This window comes from Histomonas meleagridis (assembly GCF_020186115.1).
Source record: "Histomonas meleagridis strain 2922-C6/04-10x chromosome Unknown contig_9, whole genome shotgun sequence".
NCBI classification, from domain to species: Eukaryota; Parabasalia; order Tritrichomonadida; family Dientamoebidae; genus Histomonas; species Histomonas meleagridis.
In genome coordinates, this window is record NW_027150923.1 from 948,621 (window position 1) to 965,789 (window position 17,169).

The window sequence follows — 17,169 nt, forward strand, 5'->3', positions numbered from 1 at the left end:
ATTTTATGTATGTACTAATTTAAATTTTATTGAATTTAAAGGAAATGTCAATGAAATTTGTAATTATGCATTTTATTGCTGTCATCTTTCATGTGTTTATTATTATGGGGATTCAAGTCCTATTGTTTATGCGAAATCATTTGATCCTTTTACATATGTTATCACAACAAATGAATATAACGATGATACATTTGGTGAATATTTCAGTATTTTAAATGATCCAACAGAAATAGGATGTCCTCCATGGCCTACACAAACATTTACATTATCAAATACATTTAGTGAATCAAATTCATTTTCACAATCAAATTCATTCTCTAATACATTTACAATGTCAAATATTTTCACACAATCAAATTCATTTACATTCTCAAATACATTTACTGATTCAAATTCATTTACATTATCAAATACATTCTCGAATTCGAATACATATTCACAATCAAATTCATTCTCTAACTCAAATACATTTTCTAGTTCGAATACATTTACTCGTTCAAATTCATTTTCACAATCAAATACATTTTTTAATCATATAAATATTACAAAAACATTTTCATTAACATTTTCTATATTATTATCGCAAACTGTTACAATATTTTCATCAATTACGAATTCATTTTTATATTCATTCAAAGGTACAGATATTATTTACATTCCAACATTAATTATTTATTATGATTATGAAGTTATTACATATTCAATTTACATTCGTTATTATTCCAATTTTTATACCATTTTATATTCGTCAGAATCAAATTCGAATAAAAATAATATAACAATTATCACATCTATTTGTATTGCAGTTGTAATAATTATAATTATTTTGATACTTATAATTGTTATCATTAAAATAAAGAACAAAAATAAAAATTTTTCATATGAAACTACGAAAAGTTCTGATGAGCAAAATGGAAAAGATAGTACATATTCCGCAGTAATGAACATTGCGGATATTGAAGAAGATCCATTTGCAACTGATTTTCAAGAAGATAACAAATTTGCCATCTGATTCATGAATAAAAATGAAATGGCAATAATTTTTTAAATACAAATTTTTAATGTGCTTTGATATTTTTGTGTTATTTGTGTATCTCTTTTTCTTAAAGAGAAATGTCTTGAACTGAAATATTAATATTAAATTTTTTATTTGTTATTTATTGGGGCACCTCATTAAAAAACGTTATTTCATGAATGAAATCAGAATCGAACCAACATCAATATATTTTCCAAAAACATATGTATCAACCACAACATCATATACAGTGAAAATTATTAATGACACAAAACAAATCCTTCATTTTGAATGGCGAAAATTTCCAAACGAAAATGAAGAAAATAAAATTATTGAAGAAACAGATGTTTTGAGTGCAAATCAAAGAGATTCATATTCACATCTTCTTTTATTCAATTCAGAAATATTTTTTTTCGAAACAACGAATTTTGAAGTTTGGCCAAAACGAATCCTTGAAATCACCATTAATTTTCGACCGAATATTGCAGGACCACATAAAGATATTTCTTATTTATATGTTAAAGAAACGGGAGGAAGGATTATTTTACCGTTAATTGGTTATGGTTTACCACCAGAAGCGATTCTTAATCTTCAATCTATTAATATTGGACATGTTTTCCTTGATAGTATTTTAGAATATACAGTTAAACTTGAAAATGTTGGGAAAATTGATGTTGATTTTAACATTGAAACACAAACATTGAACAATGGATTAATTTTTGAATTCACGCCATCGCGTGGTATCATTGCGCCAGGTAATTCAAATGATATTCGAATCAAATTTATTGCTAATGCAGTAGTTCAATTTAATGAAATATTTCGAATATTTATCAAAGGAGTTATCGATAATGAACCGAAAATTACATTTTTTGGGAAAGTTATTGGACCAACATTTAATATTCAACCGAAAGAAATTATTTTTGGAACATTTAGTTATGGCTTTTTATATACATTTGAAGTTGAAGTTGAGAACAAATCTGAAATATCATTTGATTATTTATTTCATTTGAAACAAAACGAAACGTTTTCACAACGCGAATTTAAAATTAACAATAGTAAAGGATTTATTAACAAATATTCCAAACAAATTGTTACAATTGAATTTATTCCAAATATGATTCAAAGATATAATTTAATGTTAAGTTTTGATATTTTTAAATATGGGAAAAATTTGACTGAAATTCCAATTATGGCGAATTGTATTTGTCCGAATATTACAATTAGAAATTCCACTATTGATTTAGGGAATATTTTTATAAATTATCCGTATGAAACAACATTTCAACTTGTTAATGATACAGAATTTCCAGCTAAATATGAAATTATTTCACCAAATGAAATCACAACACAAAGTCAAATTATCAATGAAACACCGAATGGTATTATAAAAGCAAATTCTATATCAAACATTAAAATTCGAATTATTAATTTAAAACTTGGAACATTTCTGATATCACAACACATTAAAATCATTGGAAATGAAAAAGAATTTCTTCCATTTTTCATTAAAGGGATCTGTATTGGACCAGAAATCATAATTTCACAAAATGAAATTAATTTTGGAACAGTTAAAGTATTAACGAAACAAATAATTGAAATTACTATTACAAATAATTCTAAAATATCAGCAAATTTTACAGCGGAAATCCAACAAACGAAACATAATTGTTTTTCATTACCTATTAATAATGGAACAATTAAAGAAAATGAAACAATAACATTTCAAATCGAAGCATTTCTAAATGATTCATCAAAATTTAAAGGAAATTTATTATTACAATTTCAATATTTACGATTAATAACGATACCAATTATTGCAATTGGAATTGGATCACCAATAATATCATCGATTGATTTAACAGAAATTGATTTTGGTTATATTTTAAATGAAACATTAGTAACCAAAAAAGTCACATTTAATAACAAAGGAAATAAAAAACAAATTTTAAGATGGATACAATCCAAACCTAAAATTGATGATGGCGTTAATACGAATTTAATATTTAATGTTATCCCTGAACAACAAGTTATAATGCCACAAAGTTCAGTCGAATTTACATTTTCCATTAAATGTAATTTACCAACAAATTTCTCAATTAAATCTCAATGTTATACAACAAATCATAATAAAAGAATTACATTATTCGAACCATTATTTAAAGGTAAAATCATTAAACCGAATTTTATATTCTCAGAGCAACAAATAGAATTTAAACATTTACATAACATTGAGTTAGAAGAAGAAAATTCTTCAAATTCAATATCTCCAACGAAATCATTATTAAAACAAATCGAAAAAACAATTTCTATTACAAATAAAACACCGATTTCAATGTCAATTAAAATCGATTGTAATTTACCATTTATAATATCACAAACGAATCTTTCATTTGAATCTAATGAAAAGAAATCTTTAACAATCAAATTTGATCCATCATTTAAAACAGATTTTATCTCAGAAACAATAAATCAAAAATTATTAATTTCATTTCCGAATCATAGTCAAAAATATTTTCTCAATTTAAAAGGAATTATAATATTTCCGAATTTATTATTTAATCCTTCAGGTGACATAAACTTTGGTAATATGTTAATCAACACAGAACAAACAAAAGGAATTGAAATCAAAAACATTAGTGAATTAAAAGCTGATTTTTATTGGGAATTATTACCATCACATAAAAATTATGACATAACCAAAATATTTAATATTTATCCAATTAGAACGACATTAGAACCTAATCAAAATGAAGTTATACATTTTAGTTTCTTTGCATTAAGTGATTTAAATGGTAAAAGTGCGGAATTTAATGCTACAGCAATATGTCATGTTAAAGGCGGACCTGAATATGTTATACATTTAAATGGAGGATCTGCTTCTATTAAATATAAAATAGATCCATTACATATCGAATTTGGCTCAAGGAATTTCATTGATAATTTAAACCAAAAAGTTACAATACAAAATTTAAGTGATATATCAATTTCATTTAAAATTAAAATACCGAAAAATAACAAATTCCAAAAATTAACTATAGAACCTATGGAAGGTATAATACAAATACAAGAAACATTTATATTAAATGTTAATGTTTTATGTGGTTTACCTAATAAATTTAATGGTTCATTCATTATACAAATTGGTCATTATGATGACGTACGAATAGATATTAATGTAAATTGTTTTATACCACAATTATATATTAATCTTCCACGATCAACAAATGATCCATTATTAAAAATATATAATGAAAATAATGAAAATAATAATAATATTAATGAAGAAATATTAAATTCAATTGAAAACAAATTAGTAACAAAATTTATTAATGATAAAAGTCTCGGATTTAAAAAACGAATTTTAGGTAAAACTATTAATGAATTACCATATATTATAACAAATAGATATGAAATTAATATGGGAAAAATTATTTTTGGACAAAATGAATCGAAAACTTTTATTATGAAATCAAAATCAAATTTTCCAATTTCATTTGAAATTAATACAAATAATTTAATTGGTACTGGTTTTATTATCGAGCCAACATCATTTGAAAATGTACCATTTGATACTGAATTACAAATCACAATAATGTTTGATACATTAAAACATAATAAAGAAATTATAGGTGAAGTCGAATTAGAAATTCCAATTATATTTAATAATGATTTATATACAATTATTAACTTAAAATCTGTTTTAGAAATGCCAATTTTACATTTTTCGAATTTACATTTCGATTTTGGTAATGTAATTATTGGACAATCGAAATTAATTACATTACAAATCAAAAATTTAAATCCAATAAATTGTGAATTCTCATTTTCTGATGCACAATATACTAATTTAATACAACGAAATATTAACACAACAAAATCACAACAAATTTTTATTGCAAATCCTTCTACAGGAATATTATTACCATTTTCTACTGAAGTAATTGAAATAATTTTTGCACCAAAAACAGAAAAATTATATTCAATGCAATTTCCTATAAATATAAAATATAATAATCAACCAATATATTTAACATTACAAGGTACAGGTATACAATTACGTATAACTTTCGAACCAAATGAAATTATTATTCCTCCAATAAATGCTTATTCTGAATCATATACAACTAATTTCAAAATTATTAATCCAACAAATTATCCAATTGAAGTTATGGCATTACAATATGATATGCAACGTTTAATCGATTATATTGAATCCAAAAAATTAATTAATAACAAAAATGAAAATGAAAATGAAAAATTAATTACAAATAATAATTTAATTTCGAATGTTTCTATTTGTATTATAATTAATGGTCCACCTATAAGTGGTAAAAGTACAATTGCAAAAATTATTTCGGAATATTTAAATATTCCAATTATTAACTTAAAAGAAATATTTAAAGATTTAATTGATAAAAATGAAATTAATTCAGATGAATATATAAAAATATTTTCAGATTTAATTAATCAAAAAGATTATGTTAATGGTTTTATAATTGATGGATTATCGAATATATTACAAGAACAAAATACTACACAACAATTTATTACTCATTGTCAAAAACAAAAAAAATATTGAAATCGAATTACAAAAAAAATCCATTTTATATAATACAACATCAAAACTTAACATCTTTAGAAATCATTTTTAAATTATATAATAAATTCTCTTGATGGACATTATATATTTCAAATCACGTTAAATATTAATGAAGATGTATTAATAGAACGTGAAGAAAAAACAAAAAATCGTTAATAAGAAAACAAAAAAAGAATTGAACAACATCAAGAAAAAAGAAAATCTTTTTAATATGACTGAATCACAATATGAAAACCTTAATGAAGAAGAAAAGAATATTGTTGATGAGAAACGACAAAATGTACGAAATAAATTACTTCAACAAGCATTTGAACATGATAATAATATTAACAAGAAATCGAGTCGTTCAACTCAACGTCATAATCAAAAATCGAATAAAAATATTAATAATAATAAAAAGAAATTAGACAAAACTAATAATAACAAAAAGAAAAATCAATCGCAATATTATAATAATATTTTATTATTTAATTATACATTAGGAACAATTACAAATATAATTCAAGAAGAAAATGAACATTTCAAAGTTATTGATCCGAATGAAATTATTACTCAAAAAGAAGAAAATGAATTAAATGAATTTATAAAACAAAATAAAAATACAATTTTAATTGACGTATCAACATTAACATTAGAACAAATCAAAAATATTATTATAAATTATATCCCAAAACAATCACAAATTAAAGAGAAATCATTTGATGATTTTATTTCCACATCGAAAATATTTGTTAATGAAAAACCTAAAAAAATTAATACATTAATTACAATGCCAATATTTCACAATTATTAGTGATGAAATATTCGAATTCCCTCAACAAAATAATAAATCATTAAGACCTGATTCACATACAGTTGGTAGAAGATCATCAGAAGTCAACAAGAAGAAATAGTCTTATTAAAGAATTAAATATTAATGATTATGAAATAAATCGAAGAACTCCGCGTTGGAAAATTGATTCTAATTCATCGAAACAATTACAAATTAAATTCTTTGGTCAAAACATTGGAAGTTATAAAGATACAATTTTATTTTCGATAATTAATGCAAAATCGGAAATATTTAAATTAAATGTTTTTGCTAAATGTTCATATCCTGAAATAGATCGAAATATACAAAACATATTTCCAAATAAAATACGTAAATTTGATCCTAAATCGAAATTTACTTATGTAATTAAAACAAATGAATTTTATTTCGGCTCATTATTAATATGTAAAGAAAAACCAAAAAATTTACAATATAAAACTTCAATATATTTAACAAATGTTTCGACATTTCCAATTGATATTACATCGACATTTTTAATACCTAAAACTTCATTTCTCATTGAAACTCCACAATTAACAATAAATCCAAATGAAAAAGGTGAAATTATATTTGGTATTAATCCTTTAAACGCTGAAATATATAAAAATCAAATGATAATATTGATAAAAGATAATCCGGAGCCATTAATATTTAATGTTTTGGCGGAAGGTTGTGTTCCAATTATTGAAACTTCGATAAATGAATTCGATTTCGGTAAACTTTTAATAAAACAATTTCGAGTATTAAAACTCGAATTATATAATAATGGAAAAATTATCAGCGTATTGGCATTTAAAGAACACTCAAAGTTTAGCCGATTATTTTAATATTAATGCAATCGAAGGTATCATTGAACCAAATGAAAGTTTTATTGTCGAAATTAAATATTGTTCAATGAAAACTATTACTATCAAAAAAAATATTCAACTCGAAGTTTTCGATATAACAAAATCAAAAGTTTTTTTCTACAAAAAGTTTTCCGATTTTTGCGGAATCTTTTGATGTTTCATTTGATTTCCAATTCCCGCGTGGAAATGATCATTTACAATTTGGACAATTAAAAGTTAATCAAGAAAAAACAATACAATGTAACTTATTAAACAAAGGAAAATATCCATCGAACTTTAAAATCGAAATAAAACCTAAAAGTAAAAGATCATTCTTTAAAATTAATCCAATCGAAGGAATTATTAATGGTGGTAAATCAACACAAATTTTGTTTAATATTTGTCCAAATAAATTAATGAAATACAAATTACAAAAAGCTATAACATTATATATATTCGATGAATTAACTAAAACTAAAATTGGCGAACTTTCAATTCCTTTTTCAGTCGAAACATTTTATAGTTCGTTCATTTTAAACCCTGCTGAACAATTAGACTTTGGTCCTTTAGCTGTAAACTCAACAAAAAATAAACAAATCACATTAAAAAATAATGGAATATTCCCATTTAACTATGAAATTACAGTACCGAAAGAAGATGATGAATTAAGTGTGACAAATAATAGTATTAAAGGTAAAAAATCTCAACAAAATAAACAAATGACAAAACTTAAAACAAGGAAATTCACCGACAAAACCGTCGCAGTTGGGAACTTTATTTTGGCACCTTGTTCAGGTACTGTTGAACGGAATCAAACAGTAACTATTGACTTCGAATTTAGTTCCTTTACTCCTGGGAAATATAATTCTTGTATCTATTTTTCTTTCACTGATTGTAACCCAAAATTAATTCAACAAAATGGTATTCCATTTCAATTAACTGCGGAATCTTTCATCCCTGGAATTAAAAATAATGACTTCGAAAATATTTTTAAAGGTACACATTTATGTTTACGTTATGATTTACAAAAGTCTGATCATACTGCATTCCTTGAAGACGAATTTACTCTTCACTTTCAACCTTTGACTTTACAACATCAAAAATCTATTGATATTTATTTGATTAATCCTTTCCCTATAAATTGTATTGTCGACATTAACATGAATGCTAAACCTAAATATTTAAAAGGTCTTCAACAATTAGAACTTAGTTCGAAAACAATAGAAATTCCTGCAAATTCATCAAAAAGTGTGAAATTAACTTTCACTCCAATATTTTGTGATAAGTTTATTGTTTCTTTTGAAGCTATAGTTAGAGGTGGTACTAATCCTTCTACTAAAAACTTAAAGTTCCTAATAGAAGGCACTGGTACATTACCTCAATTAACTTGTATTTCATTAGACTCAAAGCAATTGAAGACTTCACCGGTGATTTTTAATATGGGGAGAACGTTAATTGGGTTCACAAAAGAGAAAACGATAGCATTGAAAAATAACGGTTTGATTCCAACTGTTGTTGAAATTACTGAAAAAAGTGCTCCTGATTTCCAACTAGAAGAAATTTCTTCACCTGAAAAAGAAATTACAATTGATCCAGGTCGTATTTTAAACCTTTCTGTTATATTTTCACCAACAAAACCTAGGAAAGGACAATATGATTTAATGATATCAGTTGCAGAAAATCCTAAAGCAAACTTAAGTTTTTCGTTTATTGGCGAAGGATTTAGTGAGGACTTTATTCTTGAAGGCTTATCAGAAGATGAAGGTTCATTAGATTTTAAAGATAATGTAATTGGACGTCAACAACAACAAACATTCATAATGAAGAACGTCAGTCAAAATACGATTCGTTTTTCATGGCAAAGCCAACACGAGTTTACATTTTCTCCACAAGTTGGACATATTCATCCACAAGAATCAAAAGAGATCAAAGTGAATTTCATCACGGATAAACCAGTCAAATACAATGGCCTTAAGATTCCATGTCAATGGGCGCCAATTGAGTATGAATATCCGAATTCTCCTGATTGGGATGATTCGATGAAGATTGTCAAATTTGTCACCAAGACTTCAATGCTTCAACAGATGCTTCCTCCACAAGAAGACAATATGATACATACTACAAAACCTTCGAACAAAAGACTTCAACGCGGCGCAAGTAAAGTTGTCAAAAACAGCACAACGCATTTGAACGTTTCTCCAATTCCAACATCACAAACCAATGGAAATGAAACCATTAAAATCGTTGATGTTAAACCAGAGCCACCATATCATCTCATTGATGGTCTTAAACCACGAGAATTAATTCTTAAAGTTAATGCCATTTCCGATTTAATTCGATATTCAATTGACACCACCGAAATATCATTTGCGCCAACTATGATGTACCAGACGCGATTTGTCGAGGTTAAAATCACCAACACGTCAATGATACGATTTGATTATTCATGGGTCATCAAAGACTTCATTAGTTTACGAACGAATTATTCACAACAAATTAATGAAATCCCATTTTCAGTATTACCGACAACAGGTTATATTAACCCACAACAAACTTGTGTATTCAAAATTAGTTTTTCGCCATTAGAAGTCGACGACTTTAAAGCGAAAGTTATCATGCAAATTCCATTTCTACAAGTTATGGACCCGCCAACGATTAATGTCATTGCATTCTCACGAAGACCTTTGTGTCATTTCAATCTGCAGATGTCCGATTACTTAAAGAGAAGACATCCCGATTATAACTATCAATTACCAGAGAATATTAAAGTTATCGAAATGTTTTCAGGTGCAATTGGTATAAAAACTTTTAAAAAATTCGAAATTATTAATCCGACTGCTTCCCCTTATCAAATCGTTTGGATAATGAAATCAAACCCAAAAAATAGTCCAATCGAATGCCTGACGCCAAACGTGCTCATGTCAAGCGGAAAAAGATATAAAATGTCGTTCTCATATTTGCCGACGTCAGTGAAAACAGTGGAAGTGCTATGGGAGTTCAGAGTCGTCGAGTATAACATATCAATACCGGTTTTGACTGTGGGAAGAATTATGCCAAATAAATAAATAGAAATTGTGTTTTGTTAAATTTATGTTTTACGTGTAAAATTTTTCAAAAGTACAGTTTCGTTGTAGCATCTTTTGTGTTTAATTTGAAGATGTAATTGGAGCAGAATCAATAATCGTTTGGGGATTTCGATATAAAATAATGTTTCCATTATTTGTTATTAGATCCATATGGTATGAACTTATTGATTATCACATCCTCCAATAAGACATAGAGAATTTAAATCGGATAATCACTTTTATAGAAATTATATCAAAAGATAGTAAAATATTATTGAAACAATTGTTACAGTTTATACTAACCGGTAAAAAATTTAGAACATGCGCCTGATGATTTGTGGATTTTAACGAATTAACAAGGTGTAGACGAGACTTCCATTTATATTTAAGTACCGATTTTAAGGATGTTCACCAGAAGAAATTAATTTTAGAAACAATTTTTTAATATAAAAATATTGATATATTCGATTTAATATTTTTTATATATAATAGCCATAATACGAGCTTTATATTTCATGGAATAAAAAAACAAAAACATATTATCCTAAAAAGATATTTTTATTTTATAAGCCTATAGTGTCTTTAGTGATATGAAATAATGTAAAGTATATAATTTGTTTGTACGTTACTTCAAATGGAAGAGCTTCTGGATGAATACGTTCAGAAATGCAAAGAAGCAAATATTGAACCAAGAAAAGAATTTTTAAATGAAATTGAAAAATGTATTACCCGTGGGCGTTCAACATTAGATGTCGTAATTGATGGAGGGATTATGTATGATAAACTTACAGACAATGATTTTATGATAATTCTTGATACGCTAAAGAAAGTTTGTGTTAACATTATTCGAGTTCCACGAAATAATCTTACAGATGCGATTCTTCCAGGAGTTTCTCAACTCTTGCTTCAATCCGATTCCATTAAGCAAATTGATTTTTCAGCCAATTTAATTACGTCTAATGGAATTAAATCTCTTCAAGATGCGTTGGTTCAAAGTCGGTCATTAATCCAAATCTCATTTGCGCAAAATGACATAGGTGATGAAGGGTGTATGGATATTATTTCTTCTCTACGTGTCAACCGTAATATAACATATCTTGATTTATCAGATACAGGAATATCACAAAATTCATTAACATATTTAGGGGCTTTAATCGGCGAAATTCATCGACTAAAGTGTATACATGTCGATAATCCTCATAATCGTATTGATGGAGATAGTGCTGCCAAACGATTATTTTTGTCATTGTGTACAAATGATTCATTAACAGAACTAAGTATCGCGCGAGCGAAACTTAGCGATGATTCTGCGTTATTAATTTCTAATTTTTTACAAGTTAATTCAATCTTGACAAATCTTCGACTTCGCGGAAATAGAATTTCAAGTGTTGGTGCAGAACAATTAGCAAATTCATTAAAATTCAATAATTCTTTAGAAGTTTTAGATATTTCTAATAATAAAATTGGTGATAAAGGAGCAAAAGCATTTGCTGAAATGTTAAAAACAAATAAAACTTTACGAAAAATTGATGTTTCAAGTAACGGAATTAACGGAGTCGGAATTATCGAATTTGCAAATAATTTACCATCAAATTCTTCTGTAACTGATTTATGTTTATGGGGTAATAAATTCGTGGACCAAATTGTAATGAAGAAATGGGACGAATTGTTGAAATCACCAAGAGGAGGCACATTGTGCGTCGATTTCGAAATACATTATACAGATGATGTTGCTTACGTAGCAAAAACTCCAAACGATGTCTCACCAAAAGTATGGCATTCTGTGTTTTAAGTAAATAAAAATTTAAAATAATTTTTATGTAAAAATTAAAATTATTTAAGATAACATTTAAATGTAGCTGAAAATGAGTTAATAATTATTGATTATAATCACTATTTATTTTGAGCTTTTGAAAATTTGAATTTTGATACTATATTTTTATTTGAAAAATACCAATAAATATATTTATAATTTCTTTAAACTTTTTCGTAATTCATGTTAATACCAATATTGTTGTTAGTGGAGAAAAGATAGCATTACATCCAAAACATTAAACTTTCCGAAGATTTCATGAATATAAAATGTGTAAATATAATGTTTATTATCAAATAACTAATAATACAATCATTTAAATCTGTTGTTGAAATGCTTTGGACTGAGATTTCTAATAAATTCACATGAAAATAAAAGTTAACTCACTGTGAGTTAAGCGAAATAACAGGGATTGATGTTATTTGGATGTTCTTTAAATTTTAGATAAAAATTTCAAATGTGAAAATTCTTTTGTTGAACAGCATTAATAATCTATTAGATGAAAAGTTATTTCAAAATATGTAAACAAGAATTTTCTACATGTTGAATAATGCGTTGTATAAACTTTTATGAAAAAAATTTAATTTTCACTTTTTATTTATTGAATGAGATCGATTAATTCTTTTAGTGCAGCTTTCAGTTGTTCATTAATTTGTCTTCCCATTAAATTATCTATCAAATCAGGCCTTAGTCTTAACACGTTCAGTGCCTCATTTGAGAACACGCAGCAATTTCCGGCGGCATAAATCAGTCTATAGATTGCGTCGTTATCCAACTTCATTTCCAGTGCAGAAATTACCATATTCATCAAATCCTTTGCGTCATTTTGTGCGTTACTTAAAAACTCCGAATAATTTAACATAGCCATTGCATAAGCGATTTGAGTTCTTTTTGTAAATTGCTCCAAATATATCAAATATTTATTAATCACATTTTTGATATTAATTAAATTCAACGCTTCTTGTGAATAACTTTTGAACATATTTGCGATGATTCTCATTAACATCAAAACGCAATTTTCTGTTAAATCGGGTAAAGAAGAGAAATAATTAATTAAATCGACAAGTTCAATTGGAAATATTATATCTTTACATCCATCGATTGTAATTCGTGCTCTTAATATATCCAAAATCGGCCATGAATCATTTGGTGGCCATGACTTAACAACGTTATATATAACTTTAAACATTTCAGTCGTAACTACGTTTTGTTCCAACAAATTAAATTCTTCTTCTTTAACGATATATTGGCTATGATTATTTAATGATTTTAATTTACGAATAATTGGCGCAATCGAAATTTCACTATAAATGTTTAAAATAGTCATTGGAAATATCGAATTCTTTTCATTCGTTGTCGTCGTTGTTTCGATAACAGTCGATTTACGTTGATCTTCAATGAATTGTACAATTTGATTTAAATAAGTTCGATCTAAATCATGACGCGCCATAAATTCATATGCTGCAGTATAAGGATTTGTATCATAATTTAAATATAATGGGAAAACACGGCCATCTTCCATTTGTACATCGAAACAATAGTCCCATTGTTTACCATTCTCATCAAAGACTTTGTTACGTGATGTACCTTCTTGTTTAACAGCGGTGCCTATTTTAAGCCATCGCTGATAGCCTGTGCTCCATGTATATATGACCATTTTATCCCCATCACGTGCTAATATCGCTTGTCCTGGAACACATGATTCAGTTGTTAAACTATTAACATCTGGTAAATCTAAAATATTAATACGTTCAAATTCGGGATTAGAAAATGTTAATCCTTCAAGTTGTGTAATATATGTTTCTTCTGTTGATAAGTTACAACGACGTTCTTGTGACGTTGTAAATGTACGAACAAAACCATCAGCACATGCAATAATTATGTCGTTATTAGATAATACAGTGGCAGACCAAACGGAGTCTGGTAATGGAATTGCTTCAACAACTTTCTTAAGATCACCTGATACAATATATGCACAACGATCTTCACTAGTCGTTAAATATGTCTCATCATCAATAAGTGTAAGTGAATATAAAAATTTGTCCGTAACTGTGATGGTATAATCCATGGTTAAATTGGTTCCATCTAATTGCCATTCTTTAATTGTGCCATCATTTGCTGCTGTCACTAGTATGTTACGTGATGGAATATAAAGACATGCACGTGGGACATCAGAATGGACATTATTTAGACGATTAATCAGGCGGCCGTTAAGATCCCAAACACGTATCGTTCTATCGGCGCCTAATGTGATGTAACCGTTAGGAATTGATGTTGCACTCCAAATCGCATATTGTTCATGTGTTAACGTAATACATGTATATGGAGAGGACCAAACATGACATGTAGAATCCCAACTACATGAAATAATTAGGTGATTTGGTGTTGTGGAAACAAAACATACTTGTGCATCATGTGAAAGTGTGCAAATTGGTTGAATTAATGATGTTGTTGGTGTAACAAGAGTTTTAAGATCCCATACTTTAACTTTATTATCATGTCCACCTGTGATTAATGCACCATCTGAAAACCATTGACATGGTTCAATTTGTGCTATGGATGAAATCCAACCATTGTGAGCACGAAATGAATTTAAACATTCAAAATCATTTCCTGTGTCCGATTTTTGGAAGATATGAAGATAATTGCTTCGATCTCCACATGCCCAATATTCTTTCCCATCATATGTTACTTTCGTTACTGCTCTAAGTTCAGAGTCAGCTACAGGTGTAATTGAAGATAGAATATACGCAAATTTTTCCATTTTTAATTATGCCTATTTTCAGGGCACCCCAAACAGCATTTCAAAAATAAATCATGTTTACATAAATTCAGTCCCATGTAGTTGGATAAGAAAAATATGGAGCTGCATTAATCTCTATTGGTGGATTATGTAGATATTCTTCTTGAATGATCTCACATATATTTTTTTCATCTATTAAAGGACTCCTTCTTGTTGTCGAATCCATTGAAATTCGTTCACGAGAACTCGAACGCTCCATATGACTTCTCTCTCGTGAGCTTGGTTGTTCAAATGTTCTTTCTCTTTGGTTATAATTATACTGGCTATCTGAATATCGGTTATTTAATGGCCTTGAAGGATAATTTTGACTTGTGTGTCCTGAGTATCTTTCGTTACTTCTTCGATCATCATATGAATCATAACGAGAATGTCCATGAAAATGATCTTGACTCTCTGCTCTTTCAACAAGCCTTTGATTATCTTGTTTAAAATCATATCTTGAATCATAGTAATAATCTCTCTGTGAGTTTGAACGCATGTTCTAATTATACACTTTTTATGTAAAAAGCGGTTAATTGAATATTTTGGGGAAATGTATTCCCAAAACATGCAAGTTGCTTGTGTCGCAATTATTGGACCTGATGGAAACCCTCTCTTAATTGAAAAGAAATGTGAGGAAAAGCAAGAACATGAAATTGATTCATTATTGTTTTGTTCTCTTGATTTTTTTGATCAACCAACTCAAAGAAAGATACCAAAGCTTTCAGATAGATACCTTGGAAATATTCAAACTTCTGAAAGATTTCAAATTTGGGGATACAAAGCAGGATTAGGATATAAAATCATTGTTCTTACTTTTCATGTTGTCAATCTTCAAGATAACTTCATGAAGTCAGTTTGTGAAAAAATCAAGGATGTGCTCTTTGATGCAATTCTTGACCCTTTCTACACACCATTTTCAATGATTGAATCACCTTCTGCTTTATCTCGGATCAATGAAATTGCTGCAACTGTCCAAGCTCCTCAACAATAATTGACAATAAAGTATGTTAAAAATAAATTTACTTTTGAATTTTCATCAAGTTATTGTATTCTCCAATAAAAATTAAAAAGTTTTTGATTTCCCGAAAGAAGTTCCCTTCTTATTATTAACTTTTTTATTTTCATAAAACTATTTCAAGATATTTTCGAAAAACAAAACGCAAAAAATCCAATTTAAAAATGCATAAATTTTACAAAAATTGAATACATTCAAAATTTAATGTCTTTAAAATGAAGCAAAACCCAAAATTAGAGAAAGAATGGGAAGAATCTTCATTTATCCATAGAATAATAGAAATCAAAAACTTAGATTGGGAGCATGAACCAAGTTCAGTTCATTTATATGTTCAAGATCGTCTTGAAAATTTAGAATCAGACCAAATTGATTCTCTTATCAAATACCTTGAAAGCAATGGCCTTCGTGTAGAAGTAGGTGAATATAAGTCAGCAGATTTTCTTATTTTAGTAGGAACTGATGGTCTCAATCTTAAAATATCCACTTTGTTCCAAGACAAAAAGACTCCTCCCATTCTTCCTCTTACGACACGTCGTCAAGGATTTATTTCTGACATCCAATTTTCAGCATATCGAGATGTTATTCCACAAGTAATTCGAGGCAATTGTTATGTTTTACCACGTTGTCGTTTACTTATTGAATATCACAGTCTTAAGGGTGTTGAAACTTACCATGTTCTTAATGATTTAGCACTTTATCGTGATTCGTTATCCGGATCTTTAACAATTAAATGCTCATCATGCGGCTTTTGTTTTTCAGAAATCATTGGAGATGGTGTTATCATTGCTACTGCTACTGGTTCTACAGCATATAACAAAAGTGCCGGTGGCGCATTAGTTCATCCTCTCCTTCCCGTTTTTATGCTGACTCCAGTTTGTGCGCAATCGCTTTCTGCGCGTCCAATATTATTCCCGCGACATGCCGAATTAACGATATCGCTCGCATCAAAAAAGGCGGGACATCAAACAAGCCAACGTGCGTGGGTAACATTTGATGGACTTGGGCATAGGCCATTTCAAATTGGAGAGAAACTTGTTGTGTCGATTTCTCCATATCCATATAATACAATAATGATGGAAAAGTCAGTTGGAAGCTGGGCTACAAAATTGGCCGCATTAATGGGATGGAATGAGAGAAAACATCAAAAGCCTCTTCCAAAAATTGAGAAAAAATGAATTTTTTTTTATATGAAGAATAGAAAAAAAATTATCTTGGTATAATATCAGCTACAAAATCAT

At 27.8% G+C, this 17,169-nt stretch overlaps 5 protein-coding genes across 5 annotated transcripts; 4 read left to right on the forward strand and 1 right to left on the reverse strand.

The window, feature by feature from the left end:
- Positions 1–8,692: 8,692 nt before the first annotated feature.
- GO595_009490 (uncharacterized protein) lies at positions 8,693–10,318 on the forward strand (the record flags this gene model as incomplete). Its single annotated transcript, XM_067923182.1, has 1 exon — positions 8,693–10,318. The coding sequence occupies one exon, from the start codon at positions 8,693–8,695 to the stop codon at positions 10,316–10,318; it is 1,626 nt and encodes a 541-aa protein (XP_067770492.1).
- Positions 10,319–10,952: 634 nt separating this feature from the next.
- GO595_009491 (Leucine-rich repeat-containing protein 34) lies at positions 10,953–12,110 on the forward strand (the record flags this gene model as incomplete). Its single annotated transcript, XM_067923183.1, has 1 exon — positions 10,953–12,110. One exon carries the CDS (start codon positions 10,953–10,955, stop codon positions 12,108–12,110), a length of 1,158 nt encoding a protein of 385 aa, XP_067770493.1.
- Positions 12,111–12,729: 619 nt separating this feature from the next.
- On the reverse strand, positions 12,730–14,895 carry GO595_009492 (phospholipase A-2-activating protein; the record flags this gene model as incomplete). Its single annotated transcript, XM_067923184.1, has 1 exon — positions 12,730–14,895. One exon carries the CDS (start codon positions 14,893–14,895, stop codon positions 12,730–12,732), a length of 2,166 nt encoding a protein of 721 aa, XP_067770494.1.
- Positions 14,896–15,466: 571 nt separating this feature from the next.
- On the forward strand, positions 15,467–15,907 carry GO595_009493 (trafficking protein particle complex subunit 2-like protein; the record flags this gene model as incomplete). Its single annotated transcript, XM_067923185.1, has 1 exon — positions 15,467–15,907. One exon carries the CDS (start codon positions 15,467–15,469, stop codon positions 15,905–15,907), a length of 441 nt encoding a protein of 146 aa, XP_067770495.1.
- A 239-nt stretch (positions 15,908–16,146) lies between these two features.
- Positions 16,147–17,106, forward strand: GO595_009494 (ATP-NAD kinase family protein; the record flags this gene model as incomplete). Its single annotated transcript, XM_067923186.1, has 1 exon — positions 16,147–17,106. One exon carries the CDS (start codon positions 16,147–16,149, stop codon positions 17,104–17,106), a length of 960 nt encoding a protein of 319 aa, XP_067770496.1.
- Between the last annotated feature and the right edge of the window lie 63 nt (positions 17,107–17,169).